Source organism: Argentina silus (assembly GCF_951799395.1).
Source record: "Argentina silus genome assembly, chromosome: 18".
Taxonomy (NCBI): domain Eukaryota; kingdom Metazoa; phylum Chordata; class Actinopteri; order Argentiniformes; family Argentinidae; genus Argentina; species Argentina silus.
In genome coordinates this window covers 6,313,174-6,340,477 of record NC_139672.1, presented here as the reverse complement: position 1 = coordinate 6,340,477, position 27,304 = coordinate 6,313,174, and the positions used below count along the sequence as shown (strand labels likewise).

General features: G+C 46.3%; 1 protein-coding gene across 1 annotated transcript; it reads right to left on the bottom strand.

The window, feature by feature from the left end:
• Positions 1 to 39: 39 nt before the first annotated feature.
• Positions 40 to 26,397, bottom strand: abca4b (ATP-binding cassette, sub-family A (ABC1), member 4b; the record flags this gene model as incomplete). Its single annotated transcript, XM_083690461.1, has 50 exons — positions 40 to 1,335; positions 1,547 to 1,796; positions 2,388 to 2,480; positions 2,634 to 2,737; positions 3,246 to 3,380; positions 4,219 to 4,360; positions 4,538 to 4,644; positions 4,771 to 4,833; positions 4,984 to 5,104; positions 5,330 to 5,459; positions 5,637 to 5,760; positions 5,961 to 6,108; positions 6,195 to 6,310; positions 6,454 to 6,631; positions 6,959 to 7,128; positions 7,245 to 7,319; positions 7,476 to 7,581; positions 7,778 to 7,810; positions 7,975 to 8,069; positions 8,205 to 8,400; positions 8,739 to 8,837; positions 9,076 to 9,200; positions 9,483 to 9,658; positions 10,327 to 10,386; positions 10,655 to 10,709; positions 10,919 to 11,124; positions 11,292 to 11,397; positions 11,672 to 11,853; positions 12,264 to 12,401; positions 12,494 to 12,633; positions 12,958 to 13,089; positions 13,183 to 13,360; positions 13,693 to 13,890; positions 14,031 to 14,117; positions 14,277 to 14,481; positions 14,790 to 15,011; positions 15,266 to 15,488; positions 15,757 to 15,933; positions 16,794 to 16,999; positions 18,597 to 18,794; positions 19,020 to 19,136; positions 19,764 to 19,903; positions 20,214 to 20,454; positions 22,037 to 22,126; positions 23,406 to 23,603; positions 24,508 to 24,635; positions 25,001 to 25,140; positions 25,507 to 25,648; positions 25,864 to 25,957; positions 26,332 to 26,397. 50 exons carry the CDS (start codon positions 26,395 to 26,397, stop codon positions 1,219 to 1,221), a joined length of 6,972 nt encoding a protein of 2,323 aa, XP_083546587.1. The 3' UTR covers positions 40 to 1,218.
• Positions 26,398 to 27,304: the final 907 nt, after the last annotated feature.

The window sequence follows — 27,304 nt, the reverse complement described above, 5'->3', positions numbered from 1 at the left end:
CAGCTCATCAAGAGTGTGCATCGCATGCAGTGTGAGGAAATACTGATGCAACCAAGTTTAAGCTCTCCAGTGCACTTTATCCTCTTTGTATGACAAAATAAGTCTTCTCTTGCTCTGAGGAACAGCATGTTTAATTTTGACGTTCAAGATTATTCTTTGTTTTGATACAAATATGCATTCTCACAGTGCATGCCATATATTGCATACATTGCAATTGATTGACATCTATTTTGCACATGCTTGGTTTCCACATGCTTGGTTTCCTGGTTTAGAGACTGACACATGGCAACAACATGATTCTTCATGGTAATGACATTTTAATTGACAAAACATTAATGACAAATGAAACGTTTCAATACGATAATAAACAACTGAAAAAGCATCGAAAACAATTCAAGAGATGGTACTGTAACAATAAATTAATATGGAAAGAAATATTCTTGGAGTGGCTTGTTTTATTGAGACTAGATTGTACACATGCTAATGCTAGTGGTGCCTCATTCTGAATGTGGGTTAGGGTTAGGGTTAGGGTTAGGGTTAGGGTTAGTTCTCTTTTTAAGGGATGTTGATAAGTTACGTGAGAATAAGTTGCGAGGTCAGCATGTGAAGATGTGCGTTGTAAACGTAAGAAAATTAATACTTGCTAAAAGTGCTGAAAAATCCAATAAACATATATACACATATATATATATAAGCCAGGTAAAAATTTTATATGGTAAAGGATAAATTGGAGCATCACTATTTTGATGTAAAGATCTTGTTGTAAATACATCACCACCTTCTGGTTAATGATTCTGGTACAAGATTAAATCAATAAAAAAAATACCTTTTTGTCAATGTGTAGGTGTGTATTTGAGCCAAGGCTACTGTTAACCTAGCTGTAAACCAGATGTACATTTGAGGAAATAGTGTAAACCAATTGGTGGCAGCCATCGATGTCAGTGTCCTGTTTGGCCAGGCCCAAATACAGTATTAAGACCAATCGCCTTAGGCATCCCTTTTACACAGTACCAACATGCAAAAATATGACTCCCAAAGTCGAAGGAATATATTCCAAACTTATCTTGTCATAAACCTAACCATCAATTTCAAAACATGTCATAATACAGCCAGTTTCTGCCTACATTAGACACATGTATTCCACAATATAGCCTTGTTTGTTTCTTGTTTGTTTCTTCTCCTCTACATTCCTTAGGAGTGACAAGTCATATTTTCATTTCAAGTTTTCCTGTTGAGTGGGGAGATCTTTACATCTTTGCGTGCGCCGCCCGCCCGTTGATGTAACACAACGTCCTCGTCCTCCCCAGACTGCTGCTTGGCAAAGTTCACAAACACCTGAGGGAAACAGAGAGAGAGGACATCCATTAGGCTACAATATTTCAAAGACTGTTGGAAGATTAGTTCCAAGGTGGGCTAAAAGACATCCTAATAAAACAGTCTGTACATTGGCAAAGAAAACACCCAAATAGAAACTTTAGAAAATCTAAATGCTGGTATAAAATTCCTTAATGACCCCTTCAACTGAACACCATTAGACCATATTTACCTGATCTAGCGTGGTCTGAGAGACGGAGTAGTCCTCTACATTGAGCCTCTCCTTGTTGGCCACCACCAGCTGGAAGACTCTGGCCAGGGAGGAGGTGGCAATCTCATACTGTAGGGTGTTGTAGTGCTTTTCCCTCTGGACACAGCCAGGAAAGCTGCTGTCCATGAAGCTCTCTGCCGGACCCAGGTCAGGGGCCATGCCCGGTTTAGCTGCCTTGATCTTCATGGTCACCACGTAGCCCTCACCAAACCTGGAGGAAGACGATGCGAATGTTGGTATATCATCATGGATCATGGATCTTTTAGATTTTTAATTATTCTTTGGTATATTATGTGTTGTTATGCTGTGTTGGAAGCCGTTAAAGCTGAAATAAGAATATAAAAAAAGTACCCTGAAAAATAAAGCTTTTTAACTTGAACTTGAAGTAAATATAGGCTTTATTAGGACATACCGTATATGAGGCTCTTGGGTAATGTAATTACACACAAGGATTTGGACTAGATGAAGGTGGACTGACCGGCTATATAATAGGTTTTTGAGTAAAATGTCCCCTAAACTCCATTGAATAGTTTCCCACATGGGCAGCGACATTGGGGTCTAATTCCTTTTCAGTACCAACAGTTCCGGAAGGAAATTGAATTCCAATTCGGCAATTGAAAAAAGGCATTCTCAATGACTTATAAACACATTAAAAACATTTGAGTATCTTGGTATACTATAAGTTCCAATAGTCAGCAACTACACTGTGTGTGTTCACAATAAAAAGCTTGAACTGGAGTTTCAAAACACTTCCTGAATTGATGGATTGAAAAGGAACTCGCCGCAATCCTGGTATCCTTACTTGTATTTGAGGTGCTGGATGGTGCCAAGACACTTGAAGGTCCCGTTGACCATGATGGCCAGACGAGTACAGAGAGCTTCACACTCTTCCATGCTGTTGGGAAAAAGACAATGGTAGGAGTCATGGCAAGGCAAACAATTGAACTATGATGTCATGGTTTAATATTCCATCCATCCATCTATGGGTGGGGGGGGGGGGTTTGACTGGCCAGGCACAGGAGCACTTGCAGAGGTGAGAGGGGCCTACCTGTGTGATGTCAGAACCACAGCCCTCCCATCCTGAATGACACTCATGATGGCATTCCACAGGAAACGCCGTGAGTGGGGGTCCATCCCTGTGGTGGGTTCATCCTGGGAAGTCACACAGACGCAGGCATGTGCATACACACACACACACACACACACACACACACACACACACACACACACACACACACACAAGCACACACAAACATACAGACACTTAGGACTAGGGCTGCACGATATGGACAAAATATCATAATATCTAATAATTTTGCTAGAAAGGCCAATATTGCAGCCTCTTGCGATATGGATATTGCACATGTTCATATCACAATATTGATATATTGTGCAGCCCTACTGAGGACCACAGAGTCAACACAATATAAAGCCTTATCTCAATCAGCATATGTCAAAGATTTCACAGTCCTGCCAATCTGAATTTAACTGTGCCGTTCCTTGCCAATGAATAAACCATTTCCAAGCCGGGGTTGACTTAATCCATATGGTTGCCCATCTGGATCCACAGACCATTTCACTGACAAATCCCTGCATAAAAGCCAACTGCCCAAAATAACAGGCCACGGTGGGAAGGCAGCCATCCCATTGGTTAACTCACCAGTAGGACCAGAGCTGGACAGCCAATCATAGCAATGGCTGTGGAAAGTTTACGCTTGTTGCCCCCACTGTAGGTCCCCGCACAGCGCTCAGCGTACTCCATCAGGCCCAGCTTCTGAACACCCCACTCTGCCACCTAGACACGAGAGAGGTGCAGCGCAGGCAAACACAATCAGAAACATTCTCTCATGCAAACAGCTGTTGAGATTAGTCACTGTGTGTTGAGGACCGAATATCCCCAATGAGTCTCATGTTCTCTAATTTGATATTAGTAGGATTAAGAGGGATTATTAGATTAATAGGATTATTAGAGTAGGATGATTAGACTACAGTTTGTCTAATTAATAGCTACAGTAAATAAGGATTAAGCCTTGTGTTATGTTCACGTTTTGGGTCCTTTGGTACTGTTCACCGGGTCAAATTGACCCAGGACATTATTGGGATTTTAAAGCAATACAGAAATAAAAATGGTTAATGTTAGATCACATTAAACAAAGAAAGTGTCATTAGTTTTTTGTGATAAAGTTTGCTCTGCAAATCTGATTGAGCGAAAGACAAAAATATTACATGTGTGCATAGGTGTGTGCATGCATGTACACGTGTGTGCACAGGTGTGAGAGCAAATTAGAGATAATGGTCGTGTGACAAGAAGTGAAGTCACTTTTTCATTTAATAATGACCATGACCTGTCTGTTTTCACCTACGATGTTCACCCTTTCATTACTCTCGGGTCAAAATGAACCGAACATCGGATCAGGGACAAAAATGTGTAGGGGGGGTGTAGCATGTATACTCAATGAAAGTGTGCTTACATGTTGTTCACAGACAATAAGCCATGGCCATGGAGTTTCAGGTTGAAAAAAATTATAATTGTATAATTTTTCTTTTAGTAAAAATTGTAAACAGATCTGAAGGCTTAAACAACATTTCCTCAAGTTTTCTTCAGGGGTACGGAAGCAGGGGGTCAGACTTACTCTGCTAATCTCTGACTCCGGAACCCCTCGGAGGCGGGCGTAGAGGTAGAGGTGTTCCCTTCCCGTCAGAAGGTCATCGATGGCGTCAAACTGGGGGCAGTAGCCCATGTTCTGGTGCACGTCTAGCATGTCTGACAGGATGCTGTGGTATACGGTAGATGATTTCAAATATCTCGTCATCTAAAATGCTCAAACATGACTGTCAATAATGACCATGTGATGTTTGCAGCTCTGTATGGTTACATGAAATAACATGCTTTATTATTTGACATATTTATAACTATATGTAGTTATTTTCTCTCCGTCCTGTGTGCTGTACCTGTAGCCGGCAACGGTGGCCTCTCCAGAAGTGACGTCTGTATCGCCGGTCAGCATTTTGAAGGTGGTCGTCTTCCCTGCTCCATTCACTCCCAAAAGACCAAAGCACTGGAGAAGAGAGACACATGAGAAACGTACCAGAAATAAATAACAAGTCACATTGATGTTGTGTTAAAGAGAGCTCAGTTGAGCTGAAATGAGCAGTGGTTCTAATCTAGAACATGCCGTACGTACCTCTCCTGCTGGGACGCCCACACAGATCCTGTCCACAGCTTGCCTCTTCCTGCCCGAGTATGTCTGCATAGAGGAAACAGAAGCTACTATTGCTTTACACTGTCTCTGTTTTCCCTCTGTTTCAGATGAATGTAAAGACACACAATAACACTATCCTATTACTCTTCACAGGTATCTCTGTTAGGCCCATTCATAGTGATATGAGAGTCTGACCTTGGACAGGTCCCTGATCTGGAGGATGTCTCTCTTGCTGCCTCCGCTGTAGATACGATATCTCTCCTCAGCTACGTCGTCATCTTCATCTCTCGTCGGGGGTCTTTTGTAGTCTGATAACCTGGACGTCAAAAAGAGGAAGAGATCATATGATCATATGAATCTGTTTCATAATCCAGGTGCTTCTGCAAAACTCTATTGTTCTCATTTCTGCTTTTCTGAACCACACAAACATATCATCCCCATCTGCATCGTGTGGACGCAATAAAACATTTAGTTGACCTCAGACTTCTCAAAGAGGGAAGCCACCATTCTAACAAGATGTATTTTGATTTGAGCCCCTCACCAATGATCCATGAAGAACCGGTACTGGATCAGGATGTTGATGAGGAAATACACACAGCCTTCCACAGCCATGAACACCAGGTTCTTCCCAATAAAGTCCCATCTGAATGGGTCCATGGTGTACTGTTCGCCTGAAATCATAGAAGGCATCAATATATTATCAGATCAGGGATGTGTGATAGTCTCTACCATGAAATAGTAATAGTCTTCATTTGGTGAATATTGAGGAGGTCAGAGATTTTGTTGTGGGAGTGTTGTGGGAATGTTGTGGGAGTGTTGTGGGAATGTTGTGGGAGTGTTGCGCTCACCAAAGCGTGCATAGACGTCAGTAACAGCCTGGTTCATGGCCATGTCGATGAGGCCCCGGCCCAGACAGAAGTGAGGGAACACCAGCAGGCCTTTCTTCAGCCACTCATTAAACACCAGCAGAGACTGACCAACACAGGACAACACAACACAGTTAGTGTGGACGCAGATGGTCTGAGAACGCTCTCGCTCTCTCGCTCTCTCTCTCTCTCTCTCTCTCTCTCTCTCTCTCTCTCTCTCTCTCTCTCTCTCTCTCTCTCTCCCTCTCTCCCTCTCTCCCTCCCTCTATCCCTCCCTCCCTCTATCCCCACTCTCTCTCTGCTCACCCGGTTGTTCTCAAACAGCTCTAGGATAAAGGTGATGGCGCTGCTGTTGATGCCGATGAAGAGGTTGATGCAGGACAGAGAGACGTAGGCCGTACTGGGGATGTTGAACATGTAGGACATGGGATACATCATGGGTGTCACTGCCCACCTGTAAAACACACAGGTGGAAGGTGAATCAAGGCCAGCGGTCAGGTGTAAAGGTTGTGCTCTGGCAGTAATGTTTCAGTGACTCACCCATATAATAAGAGCAGTGCTATAAGGGCAGGGAGGTTGGTCGGTGAGGTGTAGCACTTTTTGTTGAAGCCCACAAAGATGGCCACTACCAAAGCTGTGCTGAATGAATAGTTCATCTAGAGAGGGAAATCAGAGGTGTTTCAATCGAAGACACTGCAGGACGACAACAGTTGTGCAACATACAGTTTATATCCATATGTCTACAACATTTTTTAGCGACTACTAGTTATTGCTTCCACTCAGCCAGCTAGTCACTGACCATGTCCCAGAAGAAGTTGGCCACCCAGTAGACCAGGGGGCTGACCCCGCTGACGAACTGCAGATGCTTGGCCTTGGTGACGCGCTCCTGGATGAGGTAGAGGACGAAGCTGGCCGGGATGAAGGACATGGCGAAGATGACACAGATGGCCACCACCGCATCCACTGAGGTGGCCAACCTAGGAGAGGAGGAGAAGGAGGAGAAGGACATGGATTAGATAAGGCCAGCTACTGTAAGTGGCCTGCTCAAGCAGCTGAGCCTGACAATGTTGGTCACTATTATCTACTGTATATAATCTAGTTAGGCCATACAGTAGAACAAAGAGATTAGGATGCCTCTCACTATTATCTACTGTATATCTAGTTAGGCCATACAGTAGAACAAAGAGATTAGGATGCCTCTTACAAACTCTTATTAGCAAAAACAAAACTCAAGCCTATTCTGTTCTGTGAACAGTACTAAAACCCAATCCTGAATGCTGAGTATGAGCCACAGGGACACTCACACAGTGACCTCAGAGAGCTGTTCCTTGGTGAGGTTGAGCGGGTGGTTGATGGCTGTGATGCCGTACTCTGAGGGGTTGGCACCGCGGGGCAGGTGGGCCCGGAGGATGGCGTTGTTGGCCACGTTCATGAAGGACACCATGGCATGCCAGCCTTTGTTGTTGTACCACACCTGAGGTGATAACAGAGGAGTGTTCAATAATGCAAATGTTTAGTAGTGTTTAGTAACATGGAAAGGGCATACAAACATACAATGGATAACAAATGTTATCAAGTTTGCTAACTTACCTTTACATTGTATTCACTCTCCATGTATCTTAGGAATGGTCCAATCTCCTTCAGAGCAAGCTTAGAATAGTGACCCTGTAAGAACAAATAATTATATTATCTTTAATAGCTGCGTTTACAGTGTATCTCACTAGGTTCTCATTCCAAAGCTTAATCATTAATAATACTACTGATATGCAACATTCCAACAAAGTAATGGACTCTAAGGCCAGTTGTGGACTGCAGCCCTACCCCACTGATGTTGAACATGCGTCCCAGTTGAGTTAGGGCATCCTGAAGCTCTTTGGGGTCCAAGTCTAATATAGGGAGCTGCCCTCCAACCGATAGGCCTCCATACCTGAGGATGAACAACATCGGTATCATTTATTAACCTACAGTAAGTCTCTTCCAGAGATTACTATCAAATGATGTCCACTCTCCACTAGGGGGAGACAAACTACATGAATTTGAGTGACATTTAAAATCAAATAAAAAATAAATGTGCTAAATCAAAAAGTAAACATAAAATGTTTATCTCCAGATAAGACAAGTACCTTTGTTCATTCACCCAGTATTTGCTCTTCAAACTGTAAATGGAAAAAACAAGGATATGAGGAGGAGACAAAAACAGAAGATTCAGTATGCGATGGAACATAACTGCACTGGTCATAGAACACCAGTCATGTCATGATTGGATGCAATCGAATGTATGCAAAGGTGTGGTTGGTGGAGGAGGGGTTGGGGTCGTTACCTCATTCTGATTAGACTCGGGTAGGTTTTAACCAGGTAGTCTGAGATGTTCCTGTCTGTCATGTCCAGTAGTATATCTCCTGTAGCCTCTCTCCTCTAAAAAAAAAAAACATATCATTAACACAATGTAAAGAATCATGCAGTCAGAAACAGACAGACACAAACAGACAGACAGACAGACAGACAGACAGACAGACAGACGGACAGAAAAAAGAGCCAGTACACACTGACCTGTAGTGGGGGCAGCCCCCCTGCTCCGATTGGGCAGATGGGCAGCATGGTCAGCGTCTTATTGGTGCTACAGAGGCAGGAAGGGGAGGGGTTGTGCCGGTGCTTGTGCCACTCTGGGCTACGTAAGATGTTAGAGACCAGAGGAGGGACCTCGGGGGACTCCCACGGCGTCGTCTCATTCATACAGGGTAGGTTCCTGTCAGGAGAATACCAGAGGGAGGCAGAGACATGGATGTTCTATTAGTTATTATTATTATTATTATTATTATTATTATTATTAATAATAATAATAATAATAATAATAATAATAATAATAATAATACATTGCATTTGAAGCGCCTTTCTAAGGATCCAAGGACACTGTACAGAAAAAAATTCTTCCCCAAGATTAGGCTACTGACTGTTAAAGCAACATCCAGGGATTGTGACACCTGCCATCCTTTAGGCAGGCGGTCTCCAAAGCTGGGCTAGGGGGAAGCCTCAGAAAGGGCAGCATTGCTAAAACAAAATGGTCATCATGTCACTGGTACTCACGCAAGAGGTTGACCGGTCATACAGCGTGTCCCAATACCAGGCTTGTTCAACAACACGTTGGAGAAGTGCTTCATTTGTCTGTTAAACGGCCGCTCATTACTGATAACAGGAGAAAATGAAGAGAAGAAAAACAGGATTAACATACCTTAGTACCTTACACTGTCATATAGTACATGACATCACAACACCAGGTCATCGCCCACGGGTTAAGTATTTCAAATCTGAGATGTCTGAATACATTTTACAATAGGATAACTGAAGGCTGATCAAAGACTGGTGAGTCTAATACATCTATGAGAAATGTGTCAGGCGTGGGTGGGTTCTCCTGAGGAGTTACCTGAAGAAGGTGAACTGCTGGCCGTACATCCAGGGTGTAAGCGTGAGACTGGGGTACTCTCCAAATGGAGGGACAATCATGGTAAAGATCAAGGCTATCAGGACGAAGCTGGCAGGCAACACAATCTGGAGACACAAAGGATATCACTGTTATGACTGGGAATAGTGATCAACTTTCCCTAAACAAGTAGATGATGAATACATTAAAAATTCTTATGACAAACAATGTATTGACCTATCAATCTTCTTCTAATCTATCCTTCCTTCCTTCCATCCATCCATTCATTAATCTACCCTCCATTCTATGATTCTTCATCTTTTTGAGAAATCAATCAATCAATCAATCTGGAACTCACAACATGACTAAACACAGGACCAATGGCCATGATTTTGTGGTTGATCTCGTACCTGTGCCAAGAAGTCTTTGCTGCTGCGTGTGGCGTGATGGAACCTCTTCACCAGTAGGGCAAGGAACTGCTTCAGGACCAGACTATTACCTTTGACCTGTCTGGAACCCCTCCCTGCATTGTTGTCTTGGTCTTCATATCTACCGGTTCCATTGGGCTGATTCAGTCCATTAGCCTCTGTATAAATGTGACCGTTAGGTAAAATACAAGGACAACAACACAGCACCTTTAGACCAAGGCCACATTGGAAACAATGACACATGTCAAATAATAACTTGCAGTGTAGGCCATGACCCTGTATTATACATGATATGAGGCATCTTCATGTGGCTAACCTCGTTCCCAAGCTATTGCGCACAGCGCATGTCAGCCTGGAACAACAATGCGAGGCGTGGCGAGGCGAGGCGTGGCTCAGAATCAGAAACGTGTGGCGTGCAAGCACTAGGGGGAGGTGCTGTGGGAGATGATTGATGGAAGGTCAAGGCAATGACTATGCGTCGGACGGCTTTTACTGATCTTTGTATTTGGTAAAGAAGGCCAAGTTTGACATGTTGGTCCACCAGACCTTCCGAGCATTGGGTGGAAGAGCCTGGGAATTAGATTATCATGTGGCAAACCTAGACTACCAGACTCTAAGATAGAGCACTGGAGCATAAGGCCATTGTTTTGGACATTAGGATGCACTAGAAAGACAGCAAACCTTTAAGAAAACCATAAGGACTGAGATGCTGTCCTTGCCACTGTTTCAGGACAAGTTCAATAGCAGATGCAAGCAATGAGCCTGGTTCTGATAGAGCCAGCAGATTTGGCGATTTGCGAGAACTCTGACCAGAAGTAGTTCTAACCTTCGGTGACCCGGACATCACCTTTGCTGCCACTTTTTCTCTGCAGGAGCATCCACTGCTCTAGAGTGGGAGGTCGACAGGTCAGACACCAGACAACACGTCAGACACGAGGCAACACGCCAGGAGAAACACGCATGACAAACTAGACACTTCACACAAAGGAACTATACAGTAGATTGAGAAGACACACAGGACCACATGTAAAAGACTAGACTGGGAACACAACAAATGGGTCAGAATCACAGTAACAGAGGAACATTCAACATTCACATTATAAAGGTGGTGGGAAAAGGGAAAAGATGGGAACTCAGAAAATATTGGCGTTTACCTGGGGTAGTGGCATTGGTCGCTGCCTCTCCATCTGCTGTGACCTTAATGAATATCTACGTGGAAAAAAACAGCTTTCTTTAATCCCTAAGTTTTGACATGGGCATAGTATTACTCTAACATTATCAATACTTCATAACAGATACAAGGTCATGACGTGCAAAGCTGCTCAGCACAACATGTAAGAATAAACCTTTGGATTCCTTCATTTCAAAACAAACAGGCTGGTAATTGATGATGTCATCAGACGGGGACAAGGTCCTACCTCCTCCAGTGAGGTGTCAGAGATGCCGAAGCTGCTGAGGCCGTTGTCAGCGAGGGTTTCCTCCAGCTCTCTGAAGAGACTAGCGTAGGCCCGGTGTTTAAAGCCCTTATTGGGTAGCAGGTAGGTGAGCTCCTGGCCAATCATCTCTATGAGCTTGGCCTCAGGGACGTGGTGGTGGATCAGAGTGGTGATGTTGTCAATGTCGCCTGAGGGGGAAGAGTATGAGATGGAGCGATATTACCATCTAGCATAAACAGACACTGACATACACACACACACACACACACACACACACACACACACACACACACACACACACACATACATACACACACACACACAGACACACACACCGACATTCTCACTCACTCACCATCGAGAGCTCTGTCCAGGTTTTGGGACTGGTTCTGGGACTGGTCTTTGTACCTGGTGCAGGTGGAGCAGGTGCAGGAGCACTCTGAGGCACAGTCACACTCATTCTGAGAGAGAGGACCGAGAAGGACAACACACCTTTAACACTTCACATGTACAGGAGACCAGCACAGAGAGGAACACTACCTGGTTAAACAACCACGCTAAAATCTACCACGCATTCCTTTGTTTAAAAGACATGCTGGAAATGTAAACACCAGGAGAAGACACGTGACACAGACTCTACAAACAGATAACACAGGACATAAATAGACCGTAAAACACTTGGCCTGGCAGCATGCCAGCTAGGAATGTGGAGGTGGACGCATGCTGTATCCTCACCTCTTTTTTCCTGTGGTCCTTCACGCGTCTGACCAGGGTGAGGTAGAAGCCCACGCCGAAGCAGTTCTTGAGGAAGAGAGGTGATCCGCAGCAGTGTAGCTGGCCTTTAGAGATGATGGCTATACGGTCGCTCAGTAGGTCAGCCTCGTCCATGTGGTGGGTGGACAGGATCACCGTACGGCCTGGGAGGAGGGGTTAAACATTCGTCACTGTCCAACCGTCTCACTTATCTTGCACTATGTCACTTATTGTCTTGTCCTACCTCATTGCACTACTGTGTATTTGTATTATTTGTATTATTTTTATTATTTGAATTTGTATGCTGCATTGTCGAGGAATCGAGCCCAAGAATTTTACTCCCTGCACTCGTGTATGAGACGTAACACATAAACTTGAAACTTGAAACTTGAAACTTAAAGGTCATAGCAGCATGATACTGATTCATATGATACACACTGTGGGTTATACAAAGTAGTATGCTTGCTAATCCAGTTGTAGTTTTTGTAGCATTGAATGTAATCGTTGACATGAATGTAACACAGCCATCTTCAGATGTGTGCACATCTTTAGCCAGCGGGAGGCAGACATTTACCTGTGCGGTACTTGAGCAGGAGTTCCCAGATGGATCGTCTGGAGTAGGGGTCCACCCCTGAGGTGGGCTCATCCAGGATGACGATCTTTGACCCCCCAACAAACGCCATGGCAACTGACAGCTTCCTCTGCATACCACCTGCACAGTGTGTGAAGAGACATCAGTTTAGGGTCAACACACCACTAGGCAGAGAAAGGGCAAAATACTCTACTTGGCCTTGAGTGAGCCACCTGAGAGGTTCTGGGCCTCGTCCTCTCTCTTGTGTGGCAGACCCAGGTCCTCCAGCATTTCCTCCACCTCCAGCTCTGCATCCTCCGACGACCGGCCCTTCAGCAGAGAGTAGAACAGGATGTGCTCCTCTACTGTCAGACTACAGAGAGAGAGTGTGTGTGTGTGTGTGTGTGTGTGTGTGTGTGTGTGTGTGTGTGTGTGTGTGTGTGTGTGTGTGTGTGTGTGTGTGAGTGTGTGAGAGAGAGAGAGATAAAAAGACCAGTTAGTCACTAGAGCCAAATAGACGCTACACATTGGTCGTGGATCAAGCAAATTCCCCTTTGCAACTTGAAGAGCTTTGTGCAATATAAAGCACCATGTTCATACAATCCATAGAACCTATGACCATTTGTAATGGTCAAAGGGGATAGGACTCTGCACAATGACAATAAAGTTGAATCTAATCTTAAAAAAAAAGACTCACTGTTTAAACAGGATGTTGTGCTGTGGACACATGCCCATGGAGGTGCGGATGATGTCCATATCTGTCCGGATGTCTCTCCCGTTTATGTAGGCCGTGCCAGAGGTAGGAGGGAACAAGCCTGTCAGGATAGACCTGGAGACGAACACATCAATGATGATCAGATGACATCATCAAATACATGTTAATCAGCTAACAAGGAGGTGCGGGACATCATACTGTACGTACAGGGTGGTGGTTTTTCCGGCTCCGTTGTGGCCCAGGAAGGATGTGATCTGGCTCTCGTAGAAGGTGATGTTGAGACAGTTGACGGCAGGGCGGGAGTTCCTTTTGAACACCTTGACCAGGTCCTTGATCTCCACCCCGACAGTGAGCCCCACGGGCTCCGGCTCAAAGAACAGCTGGCCTTCAGGGACAAAGACAAGATGGAGGAGGATATTAGTAATGCAGTGATATGGTCATTTAGCAGATGCTGCAATCCAAAGAAGCTTACTGTTAACATCAGTGGAGGCTGGTGGAGGTCAAAATCGGAGGACGGGCCCATTGTAATGCATGGAAAGGAATGAGGAATAGTATCAAACACACATTTGATACCATCCCGTCCTCAGATTTCTATCTCCACCAGCCTCCCCTGGTTAACATATACAAGATGGTAATTTAGTGGGGTTTTACATTATCGTTACGTTATCCAAGGTGACGTAGAGTGAACACATACATCAGAACTAGAAACCCACGCACCTGTTTCCTCCTCCTCATTCCTCTCCTCCTCTGGAGTCTGTCCCCCCTCCTGTCGCCTCTGCTCCGCCTCCTTCTCTTTCTCCATCCTCTCCCTCCTGTCCTTGTGTTTGCAGGGCCTCTTCTCTCCGTTAGCCCTGTACGCCTGTGGAGACTCCATGCCCTCCGTGTCCTTCTCCTGGTTAGGGGCCTCCTCCTGACCTGCAGGTAGAAACGAGTCATTTCTCTTCATATGAAAATCAATGCGTTGTTGACAAAAGTCTCACTTCTATGGAAAAGTAGGCAAACAAACAAGGGTGCTGGGAATAGGCCTATAGCAGCGGTCCAGTGATGTCACTAACTTGATTCAGTGACGTGAGCGGGCTCTGGCCGCTCCCAGTATGAGGGTTGGAGCGGGAAGTAGAAAGGCCGTCCAATCCCGTACTGCCCTGCAGAAGTGGAGAGAGGTTTTCAAATACTTGTAAAATACACTCTTGGATGTAAAATACACTCTTGAACACACACACACACACACACATGCATGCACACACACTCTAATCTCTGAATGTAAAGATGGCCAAAAAGATAATTCTATAGAGGTGTATGACCTGGGAAGACATTGTCCAGGTACCAGGCGAGGACAGCGTAGAGGATGGCATCAAACATCATCATGCGTATGGATGTGAAGAAGGAGTAGGCGTCTCCCTCCAGAGGGCTGGTCCCAATGTTGTCCCACTGTAGACCCAGCCCCTGCTCCTCGTAGCGGGACAGGTACTCTGTCCCAAAGCCAAATGCCACCGGAGACAGCAGGCTCTGAAACAGACAGGAGAGGGCTCCATTGACATGCATGTTAAAGAACAAACTCCATCTCTATGGTAGGCCCTGTGTTGCTGTATGTTCATCTATCATACATCCACAATGTTAATGTTATGTTGTGTCATAACAGGCTTATACTGGACGTATGAAATTAAACCAATTACCAATTGAATATTAAGACATGCAAAATATTACATATATGACAAGTTGAAAAGACGAGGCAGTTAGTTTCAAAAGCCAGCATTTGTGCGATTCAAATTGACACTGAGGCCTAGTTGAACTGGGGAAGGCATTGGTTGACGCACCGCTCCCAGCTTCATGTTCTTGGTGATGCGGTCCTGCCAGGCAAAGCAGAGGATGTGGGGCAGGTAGAGGGTGAAGTAGATGATGCCACTGCAAGCTGCCGCCAGGTTGGCCTTGTTGAAGAACACACTCATCAGGAAACACTGCATAATGGTCGTCACGGTGAAGGTCAACAGGAAGAGGAAGACGATGATGGGGTTGCTGTAGTTGAGAACCTTCCCCGCCTGAGGAAAGTTGAGACAGGTACTCAGAGAGTGATGGTGGTATTGTTGTTCTACATGTTCAGTAGTGTGGGCATTGATGCACTTCTCAAGAAACACCACTAGAGGGCACTACTGCACACTAAATGTATCACACACCCTCTCAAAAAATAGTGTCACAAAACTCTCTTCCTTTCTCTGCTCTCCCTCCTTCCCTTCCCCTCCCCTCTCTCTCCTCCTCCCTTCCCCCTCATCCCTCCTTCCCTCCCCCCCCTCACCATGATGATGGTGGTGAGCAGGGCGGTGCTGGCGGTCATCATGATTAAGCTGTCGATGAACCAGGTGTACCAGATGACCCCGTTGGTGACACCCATGGCCTTGAGGGTCTCCTTGAGACGCAGCTCCTTCTCCAGCACGATGCTCTTCACCGTCATGGACACCGAGTAGATCCACGCCAGCACCATGAAGATGGGGAAGCAGCGGTTCAGCGTTATCATGAAGCTACGAAGGAGAGAAGAGGGAAGTTAGACATTCTAGACGGACGGAACCTCCGGGCTGGGGGGAACTACAGGATCTGCTTGCGTTACTTTTTAAGCCCTGTCTCCAAAACCAGGATGGTGTCGCATTTTGTTTAATCCAGCTTCTGATCGTCAACGTCACCGCTGACAGGTAACTCTTCATACTTCACGTTAAAGAAGGAGTCATCAGTCATGAGAACGAATGGCAAATGGGTGAGTTGAGTGAGTCGAACAGGTAAATGGCCACTCACAGGTCATCCACGTAGCAGGGGTAGGGCATCTGCTGAACATAGACACCCAGCGGCCAATCGTTGCCTGTCTGGAGCTTGAGGATGCCATGCTCGATCATGTCCTGCAGGTAGGCGAAGCCCCCCCATATGTACCTCAAGTCTTCCATAGGGTCCGCCCTAGGACCAGGGTCCCAGTACCTGAGAGGGGGCGAGGGGGAGAGGGGAAGAGGGTGAGAGGGGGCGAGGGGGAGAGGGGCAGAGGGGGAGAGGGGGAGAGCGGAGAGACCATGGGTGTAAGGAGGTGAGGAGGCCTCAGTGGACATCAAAGCAGAGATAGGGCTGTGGACCCCACTAACACAACATGATATACCAAATGAACTTTGGTTTGAAAAGTGCTTTTCACAGATGTGTTTACATTTGGAGAAACAGCTTGCCCACATTAGTGACAAGCAGGTATCCTTTAAGCTTCTAATCTAGCCACTGCAGCAATAGGCAACTGCCCCACCCCACTGCCTTCCTTAAAAAAAAAAACACACACTCACACAGTAACATAAAGTAGGTCCCACCTGTGTTCACTAGTTTTGCTTCCCCCGAATCCCCGGGAAGGAGATATTGTAAGTCACTGGCAACCTCCATCACTCTCCACAATGTAATTATTTAATTGTGGTGGGGCGTCTCCCACTACTAGGTCTGTTACCAATCTAGCAACATACTATAGGCCTGCTAACACGCTTTGTTTGTGCCGTAGGCTACTGACACTGACTGGTTGTGATTGGGGGCTCAGAGACGAGGGATGACAAATGGAGGAGCTTAGCCCGAGAGGACAAAAGGACAATGGTATTAGGCCCATTTTGGAATAGGTTTGGAAAACAAACAAGATCTGTTTCCCCCCCACAGCATTTCCAATTGTTCTCTGAGCTTTTGTGTTTTTCATTTTGGGACAAATGTGATGAGGTAAAGATGTCTTTAGAAACAGATTGGGGGGAAATCACGTTGAAATCACATGGACAATCCCATTCGGTCTCACTAAGCCACAGGTTCCGAGATTAATTCTGTACCTGTCTTTAATCTTGTTGGTCCGCTCCACTGCGTCGATGTCCATGCGGATCTTGTATTTGACGTGTGGGGGCAAGGAGGTGGTCCAGGGGTAGATGTCCTGGAAGACCAGCCCGGCCCAGAATTTGTTCTCCTCCAGCAGGAACAGGGCCTGGTGGGTCAGCTGGTTCTCGTCAGTGTTGGCCACAAACTTATCCAAGTTGATGCACTGGGGATGAGGGAGAGAGAAAGTATAGTGGAGGTATGAGGATATTCTATGTACATAAGAAGATTCTATGGATAAGTTGGGGTACAGTGTGTGTGTGTGTGTGTGTGTGTGTGTGTGTGTGTGTGTGTGTGTGTGTGTGTGTGTGTGTGTGTTCATGCCTCAGCATTTGTGTGTAGCAGGATATCTGTTGTGCACTTGTTGCGTATTTCCGTGTGTTCAACATCATGTGTGGATGTGTAATTGCGTCCGTTTGGGCATGATTGTGTCTGTAGCTTTCGCCAATTTGGAATCAATTTACATGCGTAGCCCAGTGTGGGCAGATTGTGTGAATGTGTGTGAGACAGTGTGAGACAGTTCCCGACTCTAAACCACTCCTTGGTCATGACAGACCTCTCATTCACTGAAGTGCTCTGGTGACATGGGAAACTCTGCACGGCTACATTCACTCTGCACTGGAGGACACACACAATGGCCCTGAGAACATCTCCTGCTCACACACACACACACACACACACACACACACACACACACACACACACACACACACTGCATGGGGGCCCCGCACTCAATGTAAAGCGTGTCTAATGTCTCCATTCATATTACTGTACAATGCCCTCGGAGCACTCAAAGAGAGACTAGAAGCTACTGCCCATTTATCCCTATACATCCGCCATACATCCCCCCAAACCACCACACTCACACAGTCTGGGAAGAAAAATAACTACACACACTAAAGAGGGAATGTGTCCGTTTCTCAGTGGAACACACGTTCTAATGGGCTTTCAGGGTGAGAGCACACCCCTGATAGAGACAGAGTGGATTTGATACTAGCCAAAGCTGTTATCCTCTAGAGCAGCACAAGCTGACAGCTATACCTAATTGGCTAAATCGGCTGGGTTTGTTTGTGGAAGACAAGAGAGGGCTTTAAGGCTGGGCATGAAGACAAAGGAGAGATTGAGACAGTCGCACTGATAGGGTTCTCTTCAAACCCCAACCCCTGCCCCCTAAAATCGATTACGGGGCACCCCCTATAGATTGGAAAGAGCGGGGGAACGGGGGGAGGGTACGGAGGAGAGATAGAGTGATTTGCCCCCTTTTATTTTGTGGTTTCCGTGGGGCGATTTCAATGCGAGGCCATACACAGAAACAACATTGAGCTCATGGGGGGACTGGTTCACTCCCCACCCACTCCCTACTTTATCACAGACCGCACAAAAGCAGGGCTTGGATAGCAATGACAGCTGGCTTGTTCTCTAGCCTTTCACCCATCTGGATGTGAGCAGGGTTCTATAGCCTGCGCTAAGTGGCCCTCTCTGTTTCAAAGGGGCCTGACAGCCAATCTGATGGGAGCAGACCTGGAAGAGCGATGCTTCTGTCTGAAGGTCTGAGGTCTCTGCAGAGAGAGGTTGGACCCAAGGCTGAGCAACGTTCGTTTTGGAATTTGTAGCGTGTTTGTGAACGTCAACGTTTGAAAGATTGCTTGAAGGACAATACATAGTGTCTTCTCAGAGACTAGAGGCTCAGCAAGGCAGTAAAAAAACAGGAAGTAAGAAACAAACAGGGATTGCTAATACTGTATCTGCTCATTGGCCCTCACCTGTCCGTACTGGTTGAATATGCGGACGACCTGATCGATCAGATTGAAGATGTTCCTCCAGTCAAAGTTGGGCATGCCCTCCTCCCTGTTCTCTTGTGGCCCATTGTGCAGGAAGTTGAGGATGTCTTTGGAGGAGAACCCTGAGTCCTCCATGCTCTTGTCCATGATGTGTGTCACTGTGGGGTTTCTGATTGTGTCCTGCAGGGGGAGAGAGGTTGTCATGTATGGTAGAAACAATAAGTGTTCAGTAAATGAACATTGTGTGTGTGTGTGTGTGCGTGCGTGCGTGCGTGCGTGCGTGCGTGCGTGCGTGCGTGCGTGCGTGCGTGCGTGCGTGCGTGCGTGCGTGCGTGTGTGCGTGCGTGCGTGCATGCGTATGTGTGTGTGTGTGTGTGTGTGTGTGTGTGTGTGTGTGTGTCATACCCTAATCATGTTAATCTGGACACTGTTGTGAAAGAAGGCCCAGATCTGAGGCCCCACCTCCTCCCAAGCCTTGCCCATGTTCTTTAGCCTCTCCAGCTCCTCAAACGTTGTATTGGCCTGGAGAACACACACATGTTAAAACTGAACACACACACACATACTTAAACTGAACACACACACACATGTTAACACTGAACACACACACACATACTTAAACTGAACACACACATGTTAAAACTGAACACACACACACATACTTAAACTGAACACACACACACATACTTAAACTGAACACACACACACTGATGCAGATATACAGAGCACACATATTTTCTGAACAGTGAGGCGATTTTCCTCTACCTCTCAATTGCATGAGGTCAGTCAGACCCCAGTAATGAATGGACATTCATTCGTGGATGTTTCTGTTCCTAAGCAGCTCGACTCTGTAAGATTCTTGTTCATAGAATTCCCCTTCGGTGAATCACATCTGTTTTCTGTCCAGTGCTGTGAATACGACATCACTGTGGCTGAAAAACGCTCTCTGTTTTCTTTTATGACGCCCCCACACATTCAATTCAAGAGTTGAATTCCCCCTACCACTTGTAGACCCCCTCCCCCACACACACCTTCATTTCAGGGTGGTAGTCAGCTCATTCCTGAGTGGGGTGGGGGTATGTTGTGGGTGGGTGTATGAGCGGGTTCAGGGTGTTTGGAGAGGTAAAGGGGGGGTCTGCACTCTCTTACACTCTTTAATATCTTCTTGACGGCGGGGGAGTTTGGGGTGTACAGGATCTTTCCCATCAGCAGGGGCTTGACTGAATTCCACACGATTTTAGTGACGGGGTTGGACTCCAGGGTCTCCATCAGGCTGTTGCAGAAGGGCGCTGAGAGGAGGAAATGGAAACGAGGACAGGAGAGAGAAGAAGAAGAAGAAGAAGAAGAAGAAGAAAAAGATGGAGAAATACAGTGAGAAGAGGAAAAACAGACTCATTTCAAAAGTAACCAAGAGAAAATACTTAATACACAACATACAACAGACAACCTTAGTATGTCCTCTTTTCTCAGACCACAGTGGAGGCAGGTGGAGGTTGAAATCGGAGGACAGGCTCATTGTAATGTATGGAACGGAATGAGGAATGGTCCACCATGTTCTACCTCCGCCAGCCTCCCCTGTCTCAGACAGCTAGAACTCACTGGCGCTCGTGTCATAGACGTAGTTGTCGCGGCCCTTGGATCCGTTGACGCCCAGGAAGACTTTGTAGTTGTTGTCTTCGTACCAGTTGAAGGAGAGGACCCTGGAGCCCCCTCCCTCTGGGTAGCCACAGAACAGGTCAGACACAGTGGACATCAGTTGAGTGAAGGAGGACGGACCCCCGGCCTGGAACAGGGGGTAGACCACCTTCAGCAGGTCCTTGGTGCTGTTCCTCTCCAGAAGCTGGGGGAGTGGGGAGAGAGAGGGGAGAGGATGGTTGGAAATATGTTCATGAGTGTGCGTGCAATGCATGTGTGTGTAAGGGAGAGAGGGGGTGGGGGGAGGGAGGGGGACAGGAGGAGTGGAAATGTGTGTTTAGTTACAAATGTGTGTGTGTACTGTATTGTGTGTGTATTAGAGAGAGAAAAGAAGAGAAACTAATTTGTTCATGGGGGAAGTTTTAGGTATTGCAGCAATGGGGAAGTTTTAAGTATCTCAGCAATTCAACCGTGGGATTCTTCTCCTCTCCATGTTCAACTGAAACCACTTCAAACCACCATTTGGCATTTGGTGAACGCATGTGAACTGTGAATGGGGAAGGCTACACCATAGCTCAAATTAGTTCAAACAATAAACAAATATTTCCAAACCCACCTCTCTAAAAAATGACAAGGCTACGTGGAGGGTGGGCCAAATATCCTCCCATTGATAAAATGACAATAACTTCCCACAAGTGCGTTTTTCCATGAGTACACTATCCTTCATTGTACTGTATGTCTCTCTTCCTGTCAAATAAAGGGGGCCGGGGGGGGGTATCTCCTCCAGTCCTGGCTATCTCTGAGTTTTGCTTGGCTTAAGGGACCTCTTTCAGTCTCCAAAACTGCTTTCACAATGCATTTGCCCACCTGCATTTTTCCCCACACTCACACTCACACACACACACACACACACACACACACACACACACACACACACACACACACACACACACACACACACACACACACACACACACACACACACTTGGAAGTTGTTGGACAGGCTCTCTGTCACCACGGCAGTCGACCCCGGGCCACACCTACAGGATGTCACCTCAGAGGAATGTCCCTCTGACCCACTGCCGAGGATGATGGGATACATTCCTCCCCGGGTATACAGAGCGAACGTGTGCACACACACACACACACACACACACACAGCTGAAACAACCATGCATGCACAAGACTTAGGGCTGAGGGCTAAGGTCCTCTCGTAGAGCAAAGGGATAATGTGCCTATCTGCTTAACCCGCCATCCAGAACAGTGAGCTATACGGTCAGGAGGTAATTACTGTAACCCACACCTGGCCTGTGGAGTCAGTCACTGATCTAAAAACACTGATGTGTGTCTATGGTCAGATCCCTAGACCCTTTTACTTTGTTGATAACACATGGTTGAACATAACTAAACAGTGACAACTAGTCTCCGATACCTACACTCAACCAGACTCAGGAACGCTCACACATTCCCATTGACAAGCACACACGCACACATGCGCACACGCGCACACACACACACACACACACACACACACACACACACACACACACACACACACACACACACACACACACACACACACACACACACACACACACACACTGTACACTCACTCAAACACTTGTTAAACATATCACTCAGCTCCCTCTCTGAGCTTCTCTCTGAAAAGGGTCCTGCGGAAGCTGCTAGTTTCCTGAACGCTAAAAATAATGGTTACTCTGATCCAGGAGGCGAGAACCAGAGAAGAGTGAGAGTAGAGAGGATTGACGGGATTTACTAGCAATTACCTCTTGGAGCTGCTCTGATACTCCAGTGAGCACACGGCCCCAGAAATGCAGGTCCATCCCGTCAGAGTGGTTGTCCAGTGTCCGGGGCAGCTGGGTGTGCCAAGAGAAAAGACAAATGTCATCTTCCTCAAGGACTACACTTGCCACAGATACCATACACAACCCTAACACCTATACTACAACACTGCACACTTGAAAGTGCTTTAGGAGTGATTTTCACTGTTGTTGTAATAGACTAGTGTTTTTAAACTGGATTGTCTTTAGAAATGGGGTACAGGGGTAGGGGAGGAGGGTGGTTACTGGTCAATATTGTCACTGCAACATGATAGCAAAGGTATACATTTATTGAAACAGTTGTCGTAACTTTCACCTTCATGACTTGAGTCAAAAGCACTTAGCGTTGGGTCTTAGAGGCCCCTCACAGTACTCAGAGTGAAGGGACTACGGAAATACTGACTGCCAACACAAACACCCATGTGACATCCTTCCTCAGACATTCCTCACGCCTGCATTTCAATGAGCGAAGAAGGGAGGGAGGGAGGGAGGGAGGGAGGAAGAAAGAAAAGAGAGAGCGTGAGGGGCAAGGGAATAGGGAATTGGAGGGGAAGGCAGCTGAGAGGTTGATGGGTCAAGGGGGCTAGGGTGTGGGGGGAAGAGAGGTTAGGAGCAGGCAGGGGGGGTTAAGAGTTGAGAGAATGAGTAGTAAGCTATACATGGGCTGTTTACCATACTGGTTGAGGTAATGGACTTTAAACTTAATAGGTCTAAAGGGTCAAACTATAAGACCTTAGATCCTGTCTTTGAACAAACTGCATTATCAATGCAACGAACATGGATAATAGTATGCTACAAATAGAACCATGGTAAATACACACATAACAGAGTAATGTGTTGGCCGGGCGTGGGTAATGCATTTAGATGGGAGAGACCTCGTCACATCTTAGTCTACCGGGGAGGCTGAGGGGCGTGGCCGAGCTAAGCCAATTAGAGAAATAGGCCAAGAGGGATATCGCCATGCCAACCCCCTGAGCCAGTCACCTACCTCTCCTGGGCTGAACCCCAACACCACCAATGGAGGAGAGGGGAGAAAGGAGGGAGAGAAAGAGAAAGAAAGAGGGCAGAGCTGAGCGGGAGTGGGAGTGGGCGGCTTGTTGGCATAGGCCTGGCATAGGTGGCCTGGCAGAGAGGTAGAGGAGAGGGGGACGAGCACACAGAGCGGGTGATATCCTACCCAACATAAACAGGTAGTAGGTCAGTAGGTCTGACAGAGCACATATCTCTACTGAACTACCATGGCTTGTGTACTTCACGTTGGCATGTCATGTCTCTGTTCTCTATCTATTCTTAGTCGAGGGAGGGGTAGACTGACCAAGCGGAAGATCTTGAAGAAGTCCACGTTGGTGTAGAACATGTCCTCGATCTTCTGCAGCTTCTGCTGGGAGAGGGCACACATGGCGTTGCGGACCCCATACATGCCCCTGCGGGTGGGGAAGATGATGAAGCGCTCCAGCAAGGCCTGGCTGCAGGCGATGTCCTTCAGCTGAAGGTCTGGGACACCATACGCAAACTAGGAGAGAGGAGGAAGAACAACACCAGTGTTGGCCAACTTTGTTTGAGAAGCAGAGCATTCTTTTTTATATGACCTTTTTTTTTTAATTAAATTTGACAAGAATGTCCAAAAAGATAGAGATATAAGTGTGTGTGTGTGTGTGTGTGTGTGTGTGTGTGTGTGTGTGTGTGTGTGTGTGTGTGTGTGTGTGTGTGTGTGTGTGTGTGTGTGTGTGTGTGTGTGTGCCTGCCCTGTCCTGTCCTGTCCTGTCCTGTCCTGTGTTAGAGTAAATCGTCCTGACAGAAGACAGACAGCAGAGTAGTGGTAGCGGTGGATCACCCAGGGGGATATCGTTGTGAAGGATTAGGGCCTTGCTACTGTTGTTTATGTAGACAGCACATTCCTCTAGGAAAAGCCCTGTGAGACTGCACAAATCTGGCAGAGACCAGCACCCAGACCGACGCTGCCTCAGAGGCCGCCTAAAGCCGCCTCAACATGCGTGTTTGATACCGTTTCTCATTCCATTCCATGCATTACAATGAGCCCGTCCTCCGATGTCTACTTCCAACAGCCTCTCATGGTCTACAACCTCACACTCACATAGTTTCAATTCACTACAACTTTTGATTCAATTTCACTGGAACTCAGTGCTGACAGTATTGTCTGAAAATCAACTACGAAGGGAATCTGCGTCATCGAATACGCAGGAAACAGGATTATGTCCCAAGAAAAGCAGAGGCAGTTCTGAGTAATACTTTATATTATGATATCATAATATCCTAATTTCCTTGCCAAGAAAGCCTACTGGGCAGTGAACCAACGACCATCACAGAGCAACCATTCTGATGGGCCACACAGCTGCCCACATCACAGACAGTAAAACCAACACATGAGTGTGAGTGGAGAGCCCTCAGCACCTCACCTGTTCAGGCCTGATTTGGGCGTTGACCAGTTGGCTGACCACAGACTCAGTCAGCTCAGCGTCCCGCAGCAGGAAGGCTGTGAGTACCTCATCATCCTTCAGAATGTCCTCTATCTTCAGCCCCCGACCTGGACAGGAAGAGAGGAGCACCGATAGGGGCTTAGAGGGAGACCGTCAACACAGGAAGTGGCTGACCGGGACCAAGCAGACAGTGCAGAGGAAATGATTGACAGCCAGACTAATAGATGGCAGGGTTTAGTGTTTTAGGAGAGAGCTGGTAGAACAATCACCAGAGACCTGCTGGAGACCGTCTCTCCTGAGGTTAGCTAGCTCCGGGGTGAGGAAGAGAGGCGAGAGAGACTGAGGTAGAGAGAGATAGAGACAGATAGAGAGAGAGAGAGAGAGAGAGAGAGAGAGAGAGAGAGAGAGTGAGAGTGAAAAAGACTAAGAAAGGAAGAAAAGGGATACTGTTAAAAGTGTAACAGTACACTACCTGCTATCTGTGCTGGGTTGCTGCGTATGGTGTCCATGAAGTTGGACATGACAGACAACTCCTTCCACAGCCGTCCCAGCTGCTGGAACTCTGTGTCATTGAAAAGCAGCTCCTGGGAGTCGGTGTAGAACCGCGCCAGTCTATAACACAGAACAGACAGAACAAATGACTCAAGAACTCAACTCAAACCGTCTCTGCTATATACCATACGATGGGGAGACACCCTGTCTGTTCACAAGCATCAGTTTAGAGCATGTCGTGTTTACACAAGGGGACATACAGGGACTTTTAATGAGGAGATAAAAGATTAAACTATAAAATCAAAATGCAATGTTTTCCTTTCACAACTCAAGGGGTGGGTGGCCGTTCCAGTTTCAGCAACTCTGGACTCCAGCCTTTAAAGCCTAACTGTCATCCATAACCACATTTTTTTCTGTGCTATTCAAAGTGAATCAGGAAAGTAGAGGGTGTATATTCAGGTGATTGAGGTGTATGGTGAGGCTCACATGGAGTTGTTGTAGTTGGACACGACTCCGGGGCCCTCTCCTCTGGTTGGATATCTGAAACAGGGGTTGTTGGCGTTGCAGAAAATGCCCTGGATCCATGGAAGGATCCCTGTAGAGGGCATAGCCTTGTTGGGAAAATGACCTGGATGGACATACAGCACATGGGGGGGAAGTATCCTAATTAGGAAGATCAATAGCAAATACCTGAGATGCTTGAGCAATGTAAGAACGATCACCTACGGTAACGATCAGCCACTGACTCAGAGTAATCAGAGTAACCACCAACTCTGAATTTCTCATTCTCTCCTTAGATAATCAATATTTTAGTACCGAAAATGTTATTTTGTGGTAACTTACATTCATGTTGTTTGTAGAGAGGGTTGGCCTTCCTCAGCCACACGAGACCAATGAACAACACGACAGGCCACAGAATCTCCACCAGGAAGCGGATCTGAGGGAACAAACATCAACCACCTGATGTATCTAACTACGTAACTTACAACCGAAGAGGGAGAGGGGATGGCTGTGACTTCAATGTGGTGCTCTTACTGACGTGTTTACTCTGAGGGACCATTCACAGATGGCAGCAGCACAATGTCTTCTTCTACAACTGAGTCGTACGAAATGCTTCCACAACATGTTTTGTACACAAAAGTGATTCCTCTTTCTGAATATCTATGTTGGCAATACAACCCTTAATACAACCCTTGATGAGGTAGTGTTCCACATCATGAACTAATAACTATAGTAACTACTACCTTACTACTGTAATAACTGCCTTGGTCTATGACCTGATTTCAGCACCGGTGGGCTAGTGACCTTTACCTTCTGTCTCTTGCGAAGTGTCCAGTTTTTCCACAGCAACAGGCGGATTTGACTGCCTGTATTCATGGCTCCGCAACTTAACCCCTGAAAGGGGTCATCAGCTGGTGACAGACCTGGAAACAGAATCCCACCAGTGTTAACATATTCATCATCATTTGTCACATAAGATTAAGTGTACACAAACAAAAGAGCGTTATCAGACGAAGCCCTCTCTCGTCACCATATGATAATAGATGAAGGGGAATGTGTGTGTGTGTGTGTGTGTGTGTGTGTGTGTGTGTGTGTGTGTGTGTGTGTGTGTGTGTGTGTGTGTGTGTGTGTGTGTGATATATACCCATTTTTTGCAGCCTAAAGATACTCTACCCATTGCCTCATAAGAGCATTTACATGTCATCTCTGTTTTTGCAACAAAAAAAAAAACATACTACAAAACAAGACAAACATAATTCACATCATCATCAAAGTCACATGCACATGTGCTCCACCTCACAGAACAATCAGACATGTACATGAACATTCATTTTGTCTGACATGACAAATAGATTACCCATGACTCCTGGGGCAGACTACGGTACATGAGAGAGAAACACCTGCCTCGAAAAACTGGCTGAAAGAAACAATAACACAGAGGGATCGAAGAAGCTATCATTATCTGTCTGAGAAAACGTAATCTCAAATAGTAATTAAGGCTGTTATTGAAACAGCTCTGCGAGTAGCACTTAGTAAGATTAAGGAGGTCCTCATGAAACAACATCCCAAGGATTTCAGAGGGAAAACATGTCTAATCCATAATTAGTTAATTGTAGCTCAAAGTAATTGCTAAATTACACTCACCGAGCACTTTACTAGGAACACCTGTACACCTTCTCATGGTGGAGGTGGTGTAATGGTGTGGGGAATGTTTTCTTGACAGCCTATTTGAGTATTGTTGCTGACCATATGCATCCCTTCATGGCCACAATTTACCTATCTT